The sequence below is a fragment of the Poromitra crassiceps genome, assembly GCF_964638095.1.
Source record: "Poromitra crassiceps genome assembly, chromosome: 15".
NCBI classification, from domain to species: Eukaryota; Metazoa; Chordata; class Actinopteri; order Beryciformes; family Melamphaidae; genus Poromitra; species Poromitra crassiceps.
Window position 1 is genome coordinate 1,632,972 of NC_139634.1, and position 21,889 is coordinate 1,654,860.

Genomic DNA, 21,889 nt, shown 5'->3' on the forward strand with positions numbered 1-21,889 from the left:
CCATGTCTCAAACTATGTTGTTGTGTCTGGAAAGTCCTTACATTTGATGTTTAGGAAGGTGTGGGAACCCTGATAAAACAAACAAACATGGGATGAGTCAATAAAGGAAGACAAAAATAACCTGAAACAAAATATGAAGCAGTGAGGGAGGGGATAAAGTCAGATATTACAATCAGTTGGAACAGGTGTGTTAGGGGGAGGGGCTTCCAGAGTGGGAGGGGCTTCCAGCTGCTGTCTGTCAGTGTCTCCCCTCTTGCAGCCTGTTGGATGGGTCGTCTCTCTTCTCTCGTCTCCTCTGGGAGTGGAGCAGAGATGCTGGAGGAGGTGGTGGGCATGGCGGCCGTGTCGGTGCTTGCGGTGCTGGAGCAAGGTAGGAGGAGATACCCCGCCCCGGTGACAGAATGAGAGTAAAGAACCAGTAAATGTCGGACCCGTCCGGGTCGGGGGTTCGGGCATACCCGAAGACCTCTAGGTTCAAGTGCAAATTCTTTCTGATGAGTTTGTTTTAAATGACCTGTAGTTATTTGATGATATCAAAAGGGCTGATTGACAGCTGTGACTTGCATTTCACTGTCAGAGACCCGCAGCAAACGGACCCGGACCCCGGAGTCACTTCTATTGAATGGACCCGAAGACCCGCCCGGGCCCTGTTGGGGTCTCAGGTATTCGAGCAGACTTCGGGTCTGCCCGACTACCCGAGAAACCAACACGTTCATCCTCGACTCTGAGTCTGTTACCCTCAGGCTCTTGTATTAAAAGCAGGATGCTGCGTGTCTTTGTATTTGGTGTGGGTGAAGTTCTATTATAGATCAGTGGTCCTCGACCTTTTCATATCAAGGACCAAGTTAGTCCACAATAGAGACACAGACCACATGTGATGAGATTTAAGGTGCTTTCTCACTGGGAACCAAAGCAATCGTTCCCAGTGAGAAAGCAGCCAAAGTCTCTCTGACCCAAATCAGAGAACACTTTTATTGTCCGTGTATTTATTATGTGTATTTATTGTCAGTGTATTTATTGTGTGTATTGTAGAGATGACAGTGAATCAATGATCACAACAGCCATTCTTCTACATTTTCTAACTTAACGATGTTCACTTCTTCTAAACGACATCATGCTGAACTTTAACATCAGCCTGGAACCCCTCAAAGATTAAGAACCACTCGATGCAAACAGAGCAGCTCTATTCAAATGTGTGTAGTAAGTTTATGAGCTGCGTGTTGATATGGAGTCACACTGGACCAATATGGAAATGTTAAGTGTGTGTGTGTGTGTGTGTGTGTGTGTGTGTGTGTGTGTGTGTGTGTGTGTGTGTGTGTGTGTGTTCTGCAGCCTATTTCTCCCTGCAGGTGATCTATGCCAGGAGGAAGTACTCTGTGACTCCGCCCTCCACCGCCGGGCCGCCAGAGTTCCAGAGGATCCACCGCGCACAGTCAGTGTGTGTGTGTGTGTGTGTGTGTCAGTGTGTGTGTCTGTGTGTGTGTGTGTGTGTGTGTGTGTCTGTCTGTCTGTCGGTCCATAAAACATGTGAAAAAGGAGCTAAATAGATGTAGTATAAAACAGTAAGAAGTAAGAACAGTTGAGTCCAGAAAACAAGAAGCCACACTTTGTTTTCTCCTTATCTCAGTGTTTTCATCGACACTGATCCTGTGAAAAACACGTCAATGTTAACAGGTCACATTCCAAACTGCATATTATTGTCTCAACCCCAGTGTGACAATGAAATGAAACTTGGATGGCTTGGATGATGGCTGCCGTCAAGCAGACACGCGGGAGGACAGGTCCTGCGTGTACGCAAGACAACCTTTTTAAAACCACTACAGAGGCGCCGCACGTTGTCATTGTATGTCTGTTTTTATGTTCGGTACGTCCTCGCTTTTTAACTAAAAGCTACAATCGTGTCTACCTACCAGCCAAAGGTAGCCAGCACTTTTTGCACACAAGAGCCCTCGCGGACCGCGCGAGCCCGCCTCCAACCACTCTCAAGCTCGCCGCCAGACACAGCCGCCTAGAGGGACTACTACACCTCACAGTACTTCTATTCCTGGCTGGCGATGTGGAAACCAACCCAGGTCCACCACCTATGGGCATATCCAGCTTGGACGCTTTACAACTTCCCCAGCAAGCCCTACTTCACCAGCTAGCTTGGCTACCTCAACTAGCACAGCCACTATCTGTGTAAATGGACAAAAAATTAAGAATGTGTCTGAATTTAAATACTTGGGTGTCACACTTGATCCGACCTTGAACTTTAAAAAGCATATAAAAAAATTAGCCAACTCACTGAAGTTGAACCTTGCAAGCTACAGACACATAAGGAACTCCCTTAAGTTACACTTGAGGCATCTTTGACTTATTTCAATGCAATGATACTCTCACACTTTTCATACTGTATAACAAGTTGGTCTCAGGGAGGAAAATCAGCATTAAGACCACTTGAGTCTCTGTATAAAAACGCCCTCAAAATCCACAATAAGAAAACACGTCGCTATCATCATTGTAATATACTCAATAAATATAATATGCTGAATTTTGGACATCTGATCATGCACTCAAACATCTGCTTAATATTCAAGATCATCCATAACGCTGCTCCTCCCCCCTTGAGGAACCTTATTACACTCAGCTCTGAAATAATGTCTCGAGCTACCAGGTCAACAACTCGGGGGGAGTGCAGAATCCCACAACGTAAGACTTCTTTTGGACAATCATCCTTCACCTTCACAGCAATAAAACAATGGAACAGCTTTCCAACAGAACTCACAACAACAACAAACTTTCAAAGTTTCTCCCGCCAAACAAAACAGTGGTTATTTGCACAGCAAAGTTGCACACACCTGTAAAATAGAGCTGTTGTATGTGTGTGTGTGGGGGGGGGGGGGCTATTCTAAAGGTTTGTGGGTATGGGGATGCAGGGATGATTGGATTTTCTGTTTACCAGTGTTTTGTATCTCTTAACGTGTAATTTCCTTATTTTTTTACTTTTTTCCTACTATGTTTCAGATTCTATTTTTCCTACTGTTTTAAGCTTGTATTTTACCTGCCCAGGGACTACGGGTGGAAAATAGCATTTCTGCTATAACCTGATACGATGCATCTCTCCCTATTTTATAGGATTAATGTTCTTGTACACTGTCCCTGTATTAAAAATAAAGAAAATTCAAATTCACCACAACAGCTAACGGCTACTACTCCACAGCAGCTAGCTTGGCTATTCCAACAACTAGCATGGCTATCGCCTCTACAGCAACTAGCTGCCACCTCGCAGCAGATAACTTGGCTATTCCAACCACCAACATTATGGACACCTAAACAGCCAACAGCCATTCCGGAGGGCCCATACCTGCTCCCACCGTTCAATGGGGCAGCGACGCGGGCAGCTTCCCAGTTAGCCCCGCGCCCATGGAGGCCCCTGCAGGTAGGCCCCTTTCCTGGTCCGTTGCCGACGGGGGTGATACCTCCAGCTGATCTGCGCCCTCGGTCTCTAATCCAAGGGCTGTCGATCCCCGCCGCTTCCCCGGGGCCCATTAACCACTCGCCCCTGGACACCTCCATCTTTGACGGCGGGGTAGCGACACCACAGCCACAGCGGAGCCTCGAGTCACCCGGTTACCGGCCGACCACGGCTCCGGAGACTACCAACAGCACGGAAACAACACAACACCTGAAGCGAAGCCGAAAATCATCAGCACAACGGCCGGATTCCACTGCCCTGCGAGAGGTCCCCAAAGGCATGGAAGCGACCCTGGAGACACTACTGAGGCCCGAATCACCATCTCAGCGGCCAGCCACCACCACTCTACTGATGAACCCCAACGGGTTGGAAGTGCCTCGTCAACTACAGCGATGCTCCAGATCATCAACGCTACAACCAACAATAACCAGCCCAGTAACAGCAAGAACATACCAAGGTGACACTAAGATTAGCAACAGAAACCCAGCTTTTAAAAAACAACGCACTTTTAGACTTTTTCGAACACTTAACCAGGCCAAAGAAATATGGCACCCAGAAAGTAAGAAGTCAGGCCTACTTGGGGGCCATATAAACATTCAAAGTATGATCCCGAAGAGAGAACAACTAGAACATCTGCTAAATGATTCCAACATCGATATGCTAGGTTTATCTATTTATATTAACGTGGCTATCCCGGTCTTCTCCGGAAGCTGCCATAACAATGCCTGGTTTTAATGTTTTTAGAAAAGATAGGGATGAGGGAAGAGGAAGAGGTGTCCTCCTCTATGTTAAAGATCACCTGAAATGTAGCCAGATTGAATGGCCTAATGCTACTAATATTGAATGCATTGGGGTAAATATCTCACTATCTGCAGAAATGACTTTTACAGTCATTTGTATTTACAGAAAACCTTCTGCAAAAGCAAACTTCTATGACGACCTTAAAGCTATGCTCAATATGTGTGACCACAAAAAAGAATTAATATTATTAGGGGACCTGAACGTAAACTGGGATGAAAAAAATAATAGAAAAAACTTTAAAAAAATCACAGACTACCACAACTTTACCCAACTTATAGAACAGCCGACTAGAATCACAAACCTGACTAGAACCAAAATTGACCTTCTATTTACAAATAAACCAGACAGAATTCATAAAACGTTAAACTTTTTGACCGGTCTCTCAGACCATAATATAATTTTTTTTATAGAAAACTTAATAAAAAATGCCCCGTAAATTCACCCATAGATAAGACGAAAAATTCCCCAAGCTTTAGCGTAATCCCTAAGAGTCAACATCAACATGTTGAATCTGCCCTAAAAGAATCATCCTGGGCTGATCTATTGTCTTGTGATGATGTAAATACCAATGCAAATCATCTCATAGCAAAAGTCAAGGAAATTATTGATACCTTCTCCATTAGAGGGAGCCAGAGAAGAAGGAAAGACAACTTGCCATGGATCAATAGTGACTGCCTAAAACTAATGAAGGCCAGAGATCTACTGTACTCCTGAAAAAATCTTTACAATCTGGATTAATAATAGACAGGCAAAATTTCACCTCAATGAGAAACAAGGTTACACAATGCGGAAGCTGAAAGCCAACTTCTTTATGACCCTGATCTCAAATGCTAGAGGGAATGGGAAGAAAGTCTGGCAAAATATAAATAAACTAACTGGTAGACTAAATAAAAAGAACACAAATGACCTTGAATTAATTGTAAACGGCCAACTGGTTGACAACCCTATCACCGTTGCGACAGAGATGAACTCCTTCTTCGTCGAGTCTATTCAGGAGATAGCTCAGCTTTTCCCCCCCTCTACTCACGACTCCTATTGTCCGATAAATGATACACATCCTATGTTTTCCTTTAAAGAAATCACTGAAGCTGAAACAGCCAAAATTATTGGCAACTTGAATAACTCTAAAGCTAGAGACGACTATGGTCTCGACTGTAGCTTTTTGAAAATATATGGAGATAACCTGATTTGCCCTATTACGCATTTGATCAATTTGTCTATTAAGCACTCTGTCTTTCCGGCAGCTTGGAAGCTAGCCATAGTAAGCCCCATACACAAATCTGGCCATAAAACGGACCCCAAAAATTATAGACCCATTAGTATACTACCCATATTTTCCAAAGTAATAGAAAAATGTATAACTAATCAATTAATTAATCATTTAAATAATAGTCACAAGCCCCTGCATCCTATGCAATTTGGTTTTCGTTCTCATCACTCAACAGAGTCTGCCACCTTACTTTTTTTGGAAAAGACAAAGTGCTTTTTAGACAAATATAATTTTGTGTCTTGTGTATTTCTAGACCTCAGAAGAGCATTCGATACTGTTAACCATGAAGCCCTTCTAGCTAAACTTTCCCACTTCAACTTCTTCACGACTGCCATCCTGTGGATGAAATCCTATCTCTGCGATAGAAAACAGTGTGTGATGGTAAAGGGTGTTAAATCTCCCTATATAGAATGTACTACAGGACTGCCTCAGGGTTCCATTTTTGCACCTATATTATTTTCACTTTATATTAATGATTTACCAGATGTATGCCCTAGTATGAACACTTTAATGTACGCGGATGACGCAGTAATCTTCACTCCATCCAAAACCATGGAAGAAGCCTCAATTCTCAAAGTCTCTGTAGCCATGACTCAAATTCAGGTCTGGCTCGAAAAATCTTATCTTGCATTAAACACCAAGAAAACAGTGGCTTTGGTTTTCTCGAAAAAATCCATCTTAAACCCACATCTTAACATCCTTGTGGGAGAGGTGGAGATAGAAACTGTGGATGAGTTTAAGTATCTAGGGCTCACTTTGGACTCCACACTCTCTTTCAAGAGTCATATAAAAAAGGTATCGAACACTCTAAAATTCAATCTCTGCAATTTTAGGCAGATTAGAGCATCTCTGACTGACAGTGCGGCTCTAAACTTTCTTCATTCAATGATTTTTGCACATATAGACTATTGCCTTACGAGCTGGTCCTTCACAGGAGTAACCACCTTGAAGCCCATCGAGTCTCTATAAAAAAAGGCCCTGAAAATTTTAGATAAGAAACCTATATCTTACCATCATTGCAATATACTTCTAAAGTACAAGCTCCTCAGCTTTGACAATTATAAAAAATTTTAAATTGCCTGTATGATTTATAAAATCCTTCATGGGCTAGCACCACCTCCTTTAGAATGCTTTATCAAACGGAGAGCTACCCAGAACATCACGCAAAGCTCGTCGAGAGGCGACTGTGAACTACCTCTGAGACGGTCCTCTGTCGGACAAAATGTTTTGTCCTACAGGGGTAGCAAACTATGGAATAGCCTACCAATGTCAGTCAGAGAGAGTAGGAGTTTTCACACCTTTAAGGGGCTGTTAAAGTCATGGCTCAGATCAAATCAAAACTGCGACCATATTTAAACCCTTCTGTTTCATGTGTTGTTTTTGTATATGTATATCCTTGAAAGTCTTATGTCCACCTTTGGTCAATGTCCCTAATGTTTCCTGTTTTTGTTTTATTTGTATTACATACCGGAACTGAAGGTCTGTATGTGCCCACTTGAATTGCAAAGTTAAATGCCTCTATCGTGTATATGTATGTCTCCTCCCCTTTCTACCTTATGTGTATGTATGTGTCACTTACATTGCTCCCCTGTCAGTTATGTATGCACTAATTTTTCTATTTCTTCTTTTTAAACATTTTTGTACCTCACCTGTCGAGGGACTACGGATGGAAATTAGCTAAGGCTATAATCCGGCACATTTACATGCAAATGTTCATTAATGTTGCACTGTCCCTGAAATAAATAAATAAATAAAACGGTGGCCAGTACGGGCGTTGTCGTGGTCGTTTGCCTCAATGACCGGGGGTTCGATCCCCAGTGTTTTCAAAGTAGGCTACATTTCAACCGTAAGCCACATTAAAAAATAAATAAATAAAAAACGTTGAATGTTTTTTCTTATTGTCATAACCTTAACCAAGTTATTTTAGTTGCCTAACCATAACCCTAACCATAACCCTAACACATGTTGTCTACGGTGTCATGGTGTTGGAAAATGAGGGAAAAGGGGTACGCAGTGCATTAACAAGTCACACCAAGGGGCCATTAGTGGCAGTAGTTAAGCCTAACCTGAGCTAGTTATAAACTTTACTGTCCTGTCCTGTACAAACAAGACACTTCTAGAAAACACACCAAACATATAAGAAGACATAACAGAAAAGGCATATGACATAAATCAAAGAATGCTAAAAGTAGTAGTTAGTGTAGTTGGATACTTTATTGATAGTGTTATTATTAATAATGCCGTGTATTACATGCATGTGTTGTGTTGTGTTGTGATGCTGTGTCCTGTGTTCAGGGCCAACTGTTCAGAGTATTTCCCCATCTTCATCACAGTCCTCTGGACCTCCGGACTCTTCTTCAGTCAAGGTGCTCACACAGAAAACCATACTGTCTGTTAACATGGAATATTACCACAGACTGTCTGTTAACATGGAATATTAGCACAGACTGTCTGTTAACATGGAATATTATCACAGACTGTCTGTTAACATGGAATATTATCACAGACTGTCTGTTAACATGGAATATTATCACAGACTGTCTGTTAACATGGAATATTACCACAGACTGTTAACATGGAATATTACCACAGACTGTCTGTTAATATGGAATATTATCACAGACTGTTAACATGGAATATTACCACAGACTGTCTGTTAATATGGAATATTATCACAGACTGTTAACATGGAATATTAGCACAGACTGTCTGTTAATATGGAATATTACCACAGACTGTTAACATGGAATATTACCACAGACTGTCTGTTAATATGGAATATTATCACAGACTGTTAACATGGAATATTATCACAGACTGTTAACATGGAATATTACCACAGACTGTCTGTTAACATGGAATATTATCACAGACTGTTAACATGGAATATTAGCACAGACTGTCTGTTAATATGGAATATTATCACAGACTGTTAACATGGAATATTACCACAGACTGTCTGTTAACATGGAATATTAGCACAGACTGTCTGTTAATATGGAATATTATCACAGACTGTTAATTTGGAATATTAGCACAGACTGTCTGTTAACATGGAATATTAGCACAGACTGTCTGTTAACATGGAATATTAGCACAGACTGTTAATATGGAATATTATCACAGACTGTCTGTTAACATGGAATATTAGCACAGACTGTTAACATGGAATATTATCACAGACTGTCTGTTAATATGGAATATTATCACAGACTGTTAATATGGAATATTAGCACAGACTGTCTGTTAACATGGAATATTAGCACAGACTGTCTGTTAACATGGAATATTAGCACAGACTGTTAATATGGAATATTAGCACAGACTGTCTGTTAACATGGAATATTAGCACAGACTGTCTGTTAACATGGAATATTAGCACAGACTGTCTGTTAACATGGAATATTAGCACAGACTGTCTGTTAACATGGAATATTACCACAGACTGTTAACATGGAATATTATCACAGACTGTCTGTTAATATGGAATATTATCACAGACTGTTAACATGGAATATTACCACAGACTGTCTGTTAACATGGAATATTATCACAGACTGTCTGTTAATATGGAATATTATCACAGACTGTTAATATGGAATATTAGCACAGACTGTCTGTTAACATGGAATATTAGCACAGACTGTCTGTTAACATGGAATATTAGCACAGACTGTTAATATGGAATATTATCACAGACTGTTAACATGGAATATTAGCACAGACTGTTAACATGGAATATTATCACAGACTGTCTGTTAATATGGAATATTATCACAGACTGTTAATATGGAATATTAGCACAGACTGTCTGTTAACATGGAATATTAGCACAGACTGTCTGTTAACATGGAATATTAGCACAGACTGTTAATATGGAATATTAGCACAGACTGTCTGTTAACATGGAATATTAGCACAGACTGTCTGTTAACATGGAATATTAGCACAGACTGTTAACATGGAATATTAGCACAGACTGTCTGTTAACATGGAATATTAGCACAGACTGTCTGTTAACATGGAATATTAGCACAGACTGTCTGTTAACATGGAATATTAGCACAGACTGTTAATATGGAATATTATCACAGACTGTCTGTTAACATGGAATATTAGCACAGACTGTTAACATGGAATATTATCACAGACTGTCTGTTAATATGGAATATTATCACAGACTGTTAATATGGAATATTAGCACAGACTGTCTGTTAACATGGAATATTAGCACAGACTGTCTGTTAACATGGAATATTAGCACAGACTGTTAATATGGAATATTAGCACAGACTGTCTGTTAACATGGAATATTAGCACAGACTGTCTGTTAACATGGAATATTAGCACAGACTGTCTGTTAACATGGAATATTAGCACAGACTGTCTGTTAACATGGAATATTACCACAGACTGTTAACATGGAATATTATCACAGACTGTCTGTTAATATGGAATATTATCACAGACTGTTAACATGGAATATTACCACAGACTGTCTGTTAACATGGAATATTATCACAGACTGTCTGTTAATATGGAATATTATCACAGACTGTTAATATGGAATATTAGCACAGACTGTCTGTTAACATGGAATATTAGCACAGACTGTCTGTTAACATGGAATATTAGCACAGACTGTTAATATGGAATATTATCACAGACTGTCTGTTAACATGGAATATTAGCACAGACTGTTAACATGGAATATTATCACAGACTGTCTGTTAATATGGAATATTATCACAGACTGTTAATATGGAATATTAGCACAGACTGTCTGTTAACATGGAATATTAGCACAGACTGTCTGTTAACATGGAATATTAGCACAGACTGTTAATATGGAATATTAGCACAGACTGTCTGTTAACATGGAATATTAGCACAGACTGTCTGTTAACATGGAATATTAGCACAGACTGTTAACATGGAATATTAGCACAGACTGTCTGTTAACATGGAATATTAGCACAGACTGTCTGTTAACATGGAATATTATCACAGACTGTTAATATGGAATATTAGCACAGACTGTCTGTTAACATGGAATATTAGCACAGACTGTCTGTTAACATGGAATATTAGCACAGACTGTTAACATGGAATATTACCACAGACTGTCTGTTAAGATGGAATATTACCACAGACTGTCTGTTAAGATGGAATATTACCACAGTCTGTCTGTTAACCCATTGATACGTGATGCAGCATTTGTGTGTGTATGCCTTTAAGGGTCTTAAAGGGATACACACACAAATTAGGGATATACACGCAAATGCTGCATCAGGTATCAATGGGTTAACATGGAATATTAGCACAGCCTGTCTGTTAACATGGAATATTACCACAGACTGGCTGTTAACATGGAATATTAGCACAGACTGTCTGTTAACATGGAATATTATCACAGACTGGCTGTTAACATGGAATATTACCACAGACTGGCTGTTAACATGGAATACCATCTGTGTCATGATTTTCAGCTAGTAATTACAGGTTTGTTTCATGTAGGAGACACTGTCGATGAAGCTGTTCTCTATGATCCGTTTGTACTGTTTGTTGTTGTGTTGTTTGTTGTGATGTTGGGTTGTGTTTGTGTTGTTGTTTGTTGTGTTGTTTGCAGGTCTGTCTTCGCTCTGCGGTCTTCTCTATTTATACGGACGCTTCCTTTACTTCCGTGGATATTCCGAGTCAGCTCAGGGACGGTGAGGAGCTGTCTGTCTGTCTGCCTGTCTGCCGGTCTATAGTCTGTTTGCCTATAGACCTTATTCGCTAACCCCGGACAGCGCCATATTGTTGACATACCGTCCTGCAGCTGACAACTATAGTAACGGCCTTATTGTCGTTTCTGTTCCATTACAAAATAGCGATAGTGATGACAGCAATAAAAAACCCAGAGTTGTTGTTTGTATGCTGCCGTTAATGCCTGTAATAATAAACAAAAGAAAAAACGAGGTGAACAGACTTTGCTGTGAGGAGCTGTCAGAAAGTTTCACCTGTCTCTCCTAACTATCCACACATCTCCTGTGCTGCTGACGTATCCCCAGTCTCGCTCCCTTCACGTCTGTGGACGGTAGAGATAGAAACAAACCACAGGGACTTTATTGCTGTCATTACTACAGCCATGCCTAACGCAGGTCACCATCCGAACACAATTGGAACGATACAGGTAACGCTAACGGTGGCTAGCTTCCTATAAACTCTGCTCTTTTACATAGGCTGTCACTTAAAGCGGCTGCGCTATGTCAACAACATGGCGGCAGTGGGCGTGTCCGTACGTGAGTGACGTCAATCGAATAAGGTCTATTGCCTATAAGTGAGGCGAGACAGCGGTGGCTGTAGCTCAGGAGGTAGAGCGGGTTGTCCACTAATCGCTTTGGATAAAAGAGGTTGGTGGTTCAATTCCCGGCTCCTCCAGTCTGCATGTCGAAGTGTCCTTGGGCAAGATACTGAACCCCAAATTGCTCCTGATGGTGTGCCAGCACCCTGCGTGGTAATCTGCCGCCATCGGTGTATGAATGGGTGAATGTACCTACTGACTGTAAAGCGATTTGGAAAAAAGCGCTATATAAATGCAGGCCATTTACCATTTACCAGGTCCATAAACAGTTTTGGAATTGCATAAATTGTGTATGACTGGAAAGGGGAGACTCTTGTGGATTGAATGAGCCTAATTGTATTTGCGTGTGGTGATGTTAGTCCCCATAGTAGCCATTTCATTGTAGTGAGACCATTTTTCAAAACTTGAAGCCTCACTGTATAAAATGACCCCTGGCATCATCACAACTAGGGTTGGCGCGATGGACGATGGCATCGACGATCGTGATTGTTGCGACACCCATCGACCTCTGAGCCTTCTACATCGGACCATCGTGATTAATTAACTGTTCTAAAATTAGAATTGTACAGATTTAATAATAAAAAGGCCAACTGCACTCACCCGCGACGCGCGCGTGGAATTAAACCAACACCGCAGTTCAGAGTGGTCTGAGAGGAGAGGGGAGAATATAGCAGAAGTTGGCTGTATTGTGTATTGCGGTGCTGGGCCGGGCAGCCAAACAGCACCGCAACGACTTTATAAATCATTAATAACCCCCCCCCCCCAATAATAGCCATATAAGACAATTAAAAATGTTACCCCCCCTCTCTCCCCGGCCAATGATGATGCCATCGTCCATCGTGATGGTTCAGTGTGGAACCATCGTGACACAACCCTAATCACAACCTCATGATGGTTCAGTGTGGAACCATCGTGACACAACTCTAATCACAACCTCATGAAACTTTACAAACACAAACTAGAGACCTCGGGCATCAATAAGGGAGTTTCTGAGCAATTTCTAGAACAGAAGTGTTCGCCAACCAATCGCTGAAAAATGCCATTCTTACAGAAATCTGCAAATGTTAAAAGTTTTTGACACCAAATCACAGTATGCATTTTTCTGTAGTGATCCTCAAGGTCTTGGTGTCTTCATGTGCTGCTTTGGAGCGATTTTTGACCTATTTTATACATTCTCAGGTGGTCAGAACGAGTTCAATCTTACACCAAATCAGTGTAACAAATGATATCAACCCCAAAATTGCTGCAACAACGTAGAAGACATAATTCAGAATGGGGGTGACCACACCTCTCACCATAAACCTTCAACACTAAAACAAGCCTGAAGAAGACCAGGGAGGTTGAAACGTGTTGTGTTTTGTGTCCCTGTCTATTCTTGAAGATGTATATTGTTTGTTTAACTATTGCAGTAGACATGAAACATTAATACAATAAAACTGTTTATTACAGATTTATGACTAGAAAAACTCGACATAGTGCTAAGCTGCATCTCAAATTAACCTTCAGGTCCCCAGCTTTCAGATGATGTGTAGCACTTCTATGTGGCATATACTGTTGATCTTCCTATCTCCCCCTAAACATCCCCTGCCCCCCTAAAAAAGACAAAACAATTTGTCTGATAGGGAGGGGTGGATTGGAAGAGGTGTGAATTCACATGGCCAATGTAGTCCTCAAAATTATATTCTAAATGTTTTTCATTTTCATATATAAAAGCACTTTTAAAGTCTGGGGGAGGGCTCTCATTTGTACCTCTCTCTCTCTCTCCAGTCTGGCTCCTCTGTATCTAAGTGCTAAGGTTCTCTGGGTTCTCATCGGGTTCTCCTCGCTTGGCCTTCTCTCATTCCTCTGTCGCTTCCACCTGGACCTGGACCTTCTCCAGCACCTCCTGTCTGCCCTGGGCCTGGACGTCTGATGATGATTTGATTGCACTTTGCAACGTTGTGATTGTCTTTTAGTTATCTTCCTCCTTCTTTATCTCTGTATATTGACCTGACTGCTACGCTGCATACAGACACTAAGACTAATTCCTCGTATGTAACTTGCATACTGTGGCAATAAAAGTGATTCTGATTCTGATGAGCAAGAGTCACACAGAAGAGACACGTTGTGTGCAGCAGCTGAGAGTTCATTTGTATATGTGATAAAAAAGATTATTACCTGAATTCAGTCAATCATGTGATCGTTCCATCTCTAAAATCTGAAATTTTGTCACCTGCTATGCTTCAGAAAGTTCCATTAAAAAAAGGTGTCTTCACATTCTAAATCTTCCCAGCAGGGGGCGTTTGTGTTGAACCATCAGCTGCTTCACTGCACCGACAGTCTGGAAGTTTGGATGTGCAGATTTTAAATGCGCAGGCCCCCCCCCCCCCCCCCCCCCCTCTCCTCCATTTGATTCTGACAAGTCAATATTCTGATCACTGTGACTTGAATGTTTGCATGTGTGACGATATGTTAAACTTTCATTTTCATTTGTGTTTTTTCTGTCACATTTATTTTTCATTCATAATTTGTAGTTCTAATTTATTTTCCTTGACCTTTTTTTAAACTTTCCTCTGTGATTCATGTACTCAACAGAAAAACTGTAAAAACTGACATCTAAAGTGAATCTACAGGTGAATTGTCTCTCAGCAGTATACTTCCAGAACCAATGATATGTCAGACTGAACCTTAACCTTTAACCCTCTCACTGCTGCACCTAAAGTTAACCATCTCACTGCTGTAACAGGCAGATGATCTCACAATGACAGAGCTTCTGATGGGGTCTCTACCTGGCCTGTCTGTCTCAGAAGGCCTTGGATTCTGTAGCTGAATGGGGCCAGGAGTTTTCACTGGCAATGCATGGAGCCAAGACCATGATGGACATGGTCATCAGTGCCAGGAGAGACTGAGAGGGCAACATCTCCTGTCCAACAATCTCTGGACAAAACATCAGCAGAGTCTCCACCTTTAAACTGCTTGGAGTTCAGATATCATCTGACTTGTGATGGAACGCCCACATTAAATACATGCTCTCCAAGGCACGGCCAAGGATCCATTACCTCAGTGTTGCCAAAAGAGCTGGTCTTCCATGTGATGTTTTAAAACAAATCTACCTGACCTTCATTCGCCCAATCCTCGAGTATGCCAGCCCACTCTCGGGGGTAACTGACAAAAGGCCTCTCTTAGTGCTTTCAGACAGACACGGTTCTGGTTCTGGCTCCGTTCTGGAGTCTCAGAACCTTGGTGCTTTCTGGTGAACCAGCCCGTGTTCACACCAGTTTAAGCGGAACCAAAGTGGGAGGACATTATTCGGTAGTCCTTCAGTTTTTTAAGTTTATTAATTATTTGGTCTGGCGTTTGAGTGAACCCAGCCTTGGGTTGGTCTCTTCCGCAAGTTCGGCATATGACTTGCTCTTTCTTGTACTGCTTTCTAGCTTTTCTTGACATTCGGTAGATGCCCAAATCGCCACTAAACATTTGGTTTCCTCAGCAGACCACTGCAAATTATTTTTCTCCATGTTGTCACTGCCTTCTTCTCCTTCCTGCTCGTTTTCACAGCCTAGAATGAGACACGCCCACTGATGATGTCAGGGTTCCCAAGGAAAAACCAACTATTTTTTGGTTCCGCTGAGAACCAACTTTTCAGGTTCCGAACCAATAATTTCTTCGGTCTGAACGCGCCAGCCGGTTCAAATTTGGGTTCGGGAACCAGAACCGGCACGGAGCCCTGCCGGTGTGAAAGCCCTATCAGAGGAGCTAGAGGAGGTACAGAAACGATGCTGCAGGATCTTTGGAATTCAGTCTTCTTCTCTTCCATCTTTGAGTGAAAGGTGTGATGAGGCCACCCTGCGTACCCTCACCAACATACTGAAAGATAGCTCCTCCCCCTGCACCCTGCGTACCCTCACCAACATACTGAAAGATAGCTCCTCCCCCTGCACCCTGCATACCCTCACCAACATACTCAAGGATAGCTCCTCCCCCTACATGTACCCTGCGTACCCTCACCAACATACTCAAGGATAGCTCCTCCCCCTGCACCCTGCGTACCCTCACCAACATACTCAAGGATAGCTCCTCCCCCTGCATGTACCCTGCGTACCCTCACCAACATACTCAAGGATAGCTCCTCCCCCTGCATGCACCCTGCGTACCCTCACCAACATACTCAAGGATAGCTCCTCCCCCTGCACCCTGCGTACCCTCACCAACACACTCAAGGATAGCTCCTCCCCCTGCACCCTGCGTACCCTCACCAACATACTCAAGGATAGCTCCTCCCCCTGCATGTACCCTGCGTACCCTCACCAACATACTCAAGGATAGCTCCTCCCCCTGCACCCTGCGTACCCTCACCAACACACTCAAGGATAGCTCCTCCCCCTGCACCCTGCGTACCCTCACCAACATACTCAAGGATAGCTCCTCCCCCTGCATGTACCCTGCGTACCCTCACCAACACACTCAAGGATAGCTCCTCCCCCTGCACCCTGCGTACCCTCACCAACATACTCAAGGATAGCTCCTCCCCCTGCATGTACCCTGCGTACCCTCACCAACATACTCAAGGATAGCTCCTCCCCCTGCACCCTGCGTACCCTCACCAACACACTCAAGGATAGCTCCTCCCCCTGCATGCACCCTGCGTACCCTCACCAACATACTCAAGGATAGCTCCTCCCCCTGCATGTACCCTGCGTACCCTCACCAACATACTCAAGGATAGCTCCTCCCCCTGCACCCTGCGTACCCTCACCAACACACTCAAGGATAGCTCCTCCCCCCTGCACCCTGCGTACCCTCACCAACACACTCAAGGATAGCTCCTCCCCCTGCACCCTGCATACCCTCACCAACATACTCAAGGATAGCTCCTCCCCCTGCACCCTGCGTACCCTCACCAACACACTCAAGGATAGCTCCTCCCCCTGCACCCTGTGTACCCTCACCAACATACTCAAGGATAGCTCCTCCCCCTGCATGCACCCTGCGTACCCTCACCAACATACTCAAGGATAGCTCCTCCCCCTGCACCCTGCGTACCCTCACCAACATACTCGAGGATAGCTCCTCCCCCTGCACCCTGCGTACCCTCACCAACATACTCGAGGATAGCTCCTCCCCCTGCATGGTTTCCTCCATCCAGCCTCAACTTCCACTTATTCTCTCCGCCGGCGTAGAGAATACGTTGTGCCCACAAGCAGAACCAAAACACATGAACTCTCTTTTCTTCCTCGTGCTCTTAAACTGTTTTATAAATGACTTGATCTTATTTTGCTCATTTAAATTGCCCCTCAGGCTTTGTGTTGCTAAATTCATAGCCTTTATCTATATGATGATTGATCACTGTAAAGTTTTGATGCATGTCAGGGTCACTGTTTAAAAACTGTTTTTATACTGTTGTACTCTGCCTAGTCACAGTTTAATCAATGAAACTTTGAAACCATTTGACTGATGTAACCGGAGTTAGATCAGTTTTACAGATTTGAGCTGAAAAGTGCTGAGTGGTTGATAACCTGCTGTGATGGAGCTCAGCATCTACACAACACAAGTACATGTAAGTCGGGTCAACTTTAATGCTCAAAGAGAATAAAAATCAATGTTATCAAAATCTAAAATCATTATTATAGAGGAAATGTGTTTGAACTATAATGAACCTATATGACTTTGTTGCAGTATGAGCGTGCTGGCTACTGTAGCCTATATCTGTTCAATTTAAAATGTTCCAATAGTCACATGCATAGGTGGAAAAGACTGTTGTTGACACGTATCCAGTGGTTATTGAGTGAATGTCCAAACAGTGACATATATTAACTGTTTCTTAGTACCGCTGTGCTCAGAGCCTCCTGGTGCGTAATCCAAAGTGTGATATCCATGGAATGAAGGGAGGATCGCACACATGAATGTACAATTCACTGATTTAATTAATCATTTATTTAAACAACATATAAACAACACAAAACGTTCTCTGACACGATTTATGACCGGTGTAAAAACCTGATGTTTTCAGTGGCCGCTACAGTTGTTTAGAAATGTAACTTTATGCTAATTGTGATTTTCCAATTAGAATTGTTTGTGCCAACTATGGGATTTCCCCAGTGTGAAGGGTCGGTTCTCAACAATATTGGGCTCGTGTCTAAAATGAACCAGACCCGCCACAAGAACGACAGAACCAGCCAAGCAAAAAGGTTGTCATTTAGGAAGGTATCTAAAATGGAAAGTGGACTCACCCAGCGCCACTCGGCCACAAACCGCAGTTTGGGCTGTGCAGATCAACGTCACTTGGCCAGCTCAAGCTGAGGTCTAGAGGCGAGTCGGGGTCAGGGTTCGCCTCCGACAGAGAGAATATGGCTTACGTGATCACACTGGTAGAGTGATCACACTGGTAGCGGAAAAATGGCAGCGAGATCCGCAACTTCCTGCCACATTATATCCTACTCAAATCCACTCCCACTTCCTGAATGACAACCTTACGTCAGACCAATTAATCAGGTCCACATATAACCACCTGACTGTGACACCCAGTTAGATGATCATATTTTCATCTGCATTGTTTTACCATTTTGTATGTAAATGGTGTATGGGCTTGAGGGATTATACTGTGCACTTTCATTGTGATTCCATGCATTTCCACTCTACATGGTGTGCTTCTATGTCACAGTGATTGGCAGGGGCGGACTGAGACGATAATTCAGGCCGGGCATTAGATACCATGCAGGCCAGCCAACACACGCTGACACACATATAATGCTAACGTGATGTTACATGTTACTTATTTGTTCACTAATAGAATTCAACATTGCCTAGATAACTGCATTTATAATATGAAGACGTAAAAACAAAAACATGCCTCTGTACAAAAGCTTCACAGCAAACTTCATTTAAGGAAGAGTGCAGTGTCCTGTCTTGTCTCGTCTGAGGTTAAATGCAAATACAAAAATAATCAAATCAAACTGCTTCATCTCCACTTTAAACTGTGTTGTGCAGTCCTAGCCTGGGTAAACCCAGCCTCCACGTGACCTCTATCTATGTGCTCTCAGTCCGCATAGATAGAGGTCACGTGGAGGCTGGGTTTACCCAGGCTAGTGCAGTCCTACTGATAATCCCATAAAGCACATTCATGTGAAAGCAATAAGCATATAGCCTACATGTTTCACTTTATGCTCTGAAATTGTAGCCTACATGAAGGTTCCTGATTCTGATAAGTTCAACACCACCTCCAGCTCTGCAGGAGCACCAGGCCAGGCCACCGGCACCGGCCAGTAGCACCCGATGCTGCAGTCCACGCCTGGTGATTGGTGATCAGACACACCTGCAGTAGGCTCAGGCTGTATCATCTACCAGGTAGACCAACCATGTCATGCTAGCTTGTCAGGAAGGTAGCTAAATAACACTCCAAATTTTGGCTAAATTTTGGCGAGGGAAAAAAACATTTTCAAAGGGGTCCTCTTTTTTACAGCCTAATGTTGGCAGGTGTGTGTTAGTCTCACGTAGTCAGACCCACCGTCGACGTCATCAAGCTCCCATCGATGGAGATACGGCTGGCACTGCGAGACTAGGTGTGTGTGTGTGTCTGTTTTGAACCAGCTAGTAGCCTTATATTGTCATTTAGCCTTTCTGCTGCTATTGCATGGTGAAATCAGCAAATTACATTTTATCGGGGGGAGGGGGGGTTATTTTATCTCAATCAAACTGAATGATAGGACAATGGACTTCAGATGTTGGAGACATGTTCAAGCTACAGGAAGTCTCTGTGGTTTCTGCTAGCAGCTTCCTTTGGAGCTGATGTCAGAGAGATACCACATGGAGCTGATGAGGAGATAAAGCATGGGAAGGAAACAGCACATGACGAGGAGAGCTGAGTGTCAAACATAAAGACCCAGATGACCAAGAGACACCAAGTTATAAGGTGGCAACAGGCTGACAAGGTGCTTCAGACTCCTGACTGACTGGATATGGACACCATGCTGATGATGTTCATGTTGTTCTGCTGCTCAGGTAGGCTCTGATGTAATGATGTGTGAAAGGCTCTGAGGCAGATAACCAGGCTGCTATGGAACATCTGTGGACGTTGCTGTGAACTTGTCCACCTACACTTTTAGTGTGTGTGTGTGTGTGTGTGAGTGAGAGAGAGAGAGAGATTTTGTTTTTATAGTCTGGCAGAACCTTAGGTGGGGTTCGCTTCGGATTATATAGTTTTTTCTAAAGTGGTTTTAACTGGTACAACTACATTGTTAGGGTGTGTGTTTATACTATGGTTACTATATGATTTTAACAGGCTTTCTGCTAGGTCTATGGTGCATAGGTTTTACTTCGTTTCAAATTCTCACACATGCTGAAGCCTGCTCCAGCAGCGCTGAACTGAAAGCCAGATCTTTTTTCCTCTTAAAAAAGACCTTTAGGTGCACCTGAAGGCATCTTGGCACACCTTGGCCGGTGATTGGCACAGCCACCCACGTGTCAGACATGTCCTGTGCCGACCTGGGAAGGAACACTCATGCATTCAGCCGCTGCTGGTTGTCTTGCGTTCTCCTCCGAGACCTATAGCTAGCTTACACTAGCCGTTAGCTTCAAGCTAGCTTATAGCTACTAGCCGTTAGCTTCAAGTTAAAGCCAAGTTTAGCCAAATTCCGTCTTAACTGCTAAGACACTGCTAAAGGAGGTGGAGAAAAACCACGGGTGTTACCCCTGGTGTTTCACCGTTCCCAGGGGAGGCGGCAGGTCAGACCACTGCCATGACCCACAACCTGGCCATCTTACAGGCCTATCAGGTGGGCCCTGGACCCCACACCCGCTCAGAATGCAGCGACATTGCAGCAGCAGTGGTGCGCCCATGCCAGCAGGCGGAGGCCTGCCACAGCAGGTGGGCCGGGGGGCCTGAGCCGTACCTAGCTGCCCACAACAATGGGAGCCACCCAATCAAACTGTCCATCTGTCTATGTCACGACCATGGAGAGTCTGTACATGAACCACTGCCCGAGGGGCCTGGTTAGTCACGCGTACACAGCTGCCACCTTACAGTGGTGATGAGCCTGAGGTCAGGCCCGGGCCTGGATGAGCCTGAGCTCAGGCCCAGGCCTGGATGAGCCTGAGCTCAGGCCCGGGCCTGGATGAGCCTGAGGTCAGGCCCGGGCCTGGATGAGCCTGAGGTCAGGCCCGGGCCTGGATGAGCCTGAGCTCAGGCCCGGGCCTGGATGAGCCTGAGGTCAGGCCCGGGCCTGGATGAGCCTGAGCTCAGGCCCAGGCCTGGATGAGCCTGAGCTCAGGCCCGGGCCTGGATGAGCCTGAGGTCAGGCCCAGGCCTGGATGAGCCTGAGCTCAGGCCCGGGCCTGGATGAGCCTGAGGTCAGGCCCGGGCCTGGATGAGCCTGAGGTCAGGCCCAGGCCTGGATGAGCCTGAGCTCAGGCCCGGGCCTGGATGAGCCTGAGGTCAGGCCCGGGCCTGGATGAGCCTGAGGTCAGGCACGGGCCTGGTCCGTCATGCAGGCGCAGCCGGCACATCACCGCTACGGTAGCTGGGCGTCTCTGCCGCCCCGCCCCAGCAGCCCTGAAACAGGTGCCATACCTCTTTCAGCGTTATCGAACAGACTTCCTGTTCCCCCACCCCGTGCGTTGTGCGTGCGCTGAGGAAAGGCTACGCGCTGCAGTTTGTCTGTCCTCCACCCGTTTTGACGGGATAAGCGTTTACGAAGCGGTTTGTGGGAGGAGATTTCCCACTCTCCTGGCCAAGAGGGGGTTACGCGCCCGGTACTGTGGGCAGAGAGGCACTCTGGGTTCTACCACAGGTACTTCGCCGTGCGGCCCGTCTTGGACCTCAGGGCTCTGAACAAGATGGTGAGGAAGTTAGGCCCTTCTGCATGCTTACCCCCCCCCCCCCCCCCCCGCCTCTTCAACTTACTTCCGTCGATTTGAAAGATGCGTTCTTTCATATCCCCCTAGTGGAGAGGCACAGGAAATACCTCAGGTTCGTTTTCATGGGAATAGCCTACGAGTTCTGCGTCCAGCCCTTCAGTCTGTCAGCTAATTTACAATATAAATT

The 21,889-nt window shown here is 44.2% G+C and overlaps 1 protein-coding gene across 2 annotated transcripts; it reads left to right on the forward strand.

The window, feature by feature from the left end:
* Window positions 1-299: 299 nt before the first annotated feature.
* Window positions 300-16,850, forward strand: ltc4s (leukotriene C4 synthase). 2 transcript variants are annotated; one of them, XM_083652109.1, is made up of 5 exons: window positions 300-370; window positions 1,333-1,438; window positions 7,821-7,891; window positions 11,155-11,236; window positions 13,639-16,850. In XM_083652109.1, the coding sequence occupies exons 1-5, from the start codon at window positions 313-315 to the stop codon at window positions 13,781-13,783; spliced, it is 462 nt and encodes a 153-aa protein (XP_083508235.1). In that variant the 5' UTR covers window positions 300-312; the 3' UTR covers window positions 13,784-16,850. The 2 variants fall into 2 exon arrangements, with proteins under 2 accessions (XP_083508235.1, XP_083508236.1); XM_083652110.1 differs by having other exon boundaries at window positions 1,333-1,432.
* Window positions 16,851-21,889: the final 5,039 nt, after the last annotated feature.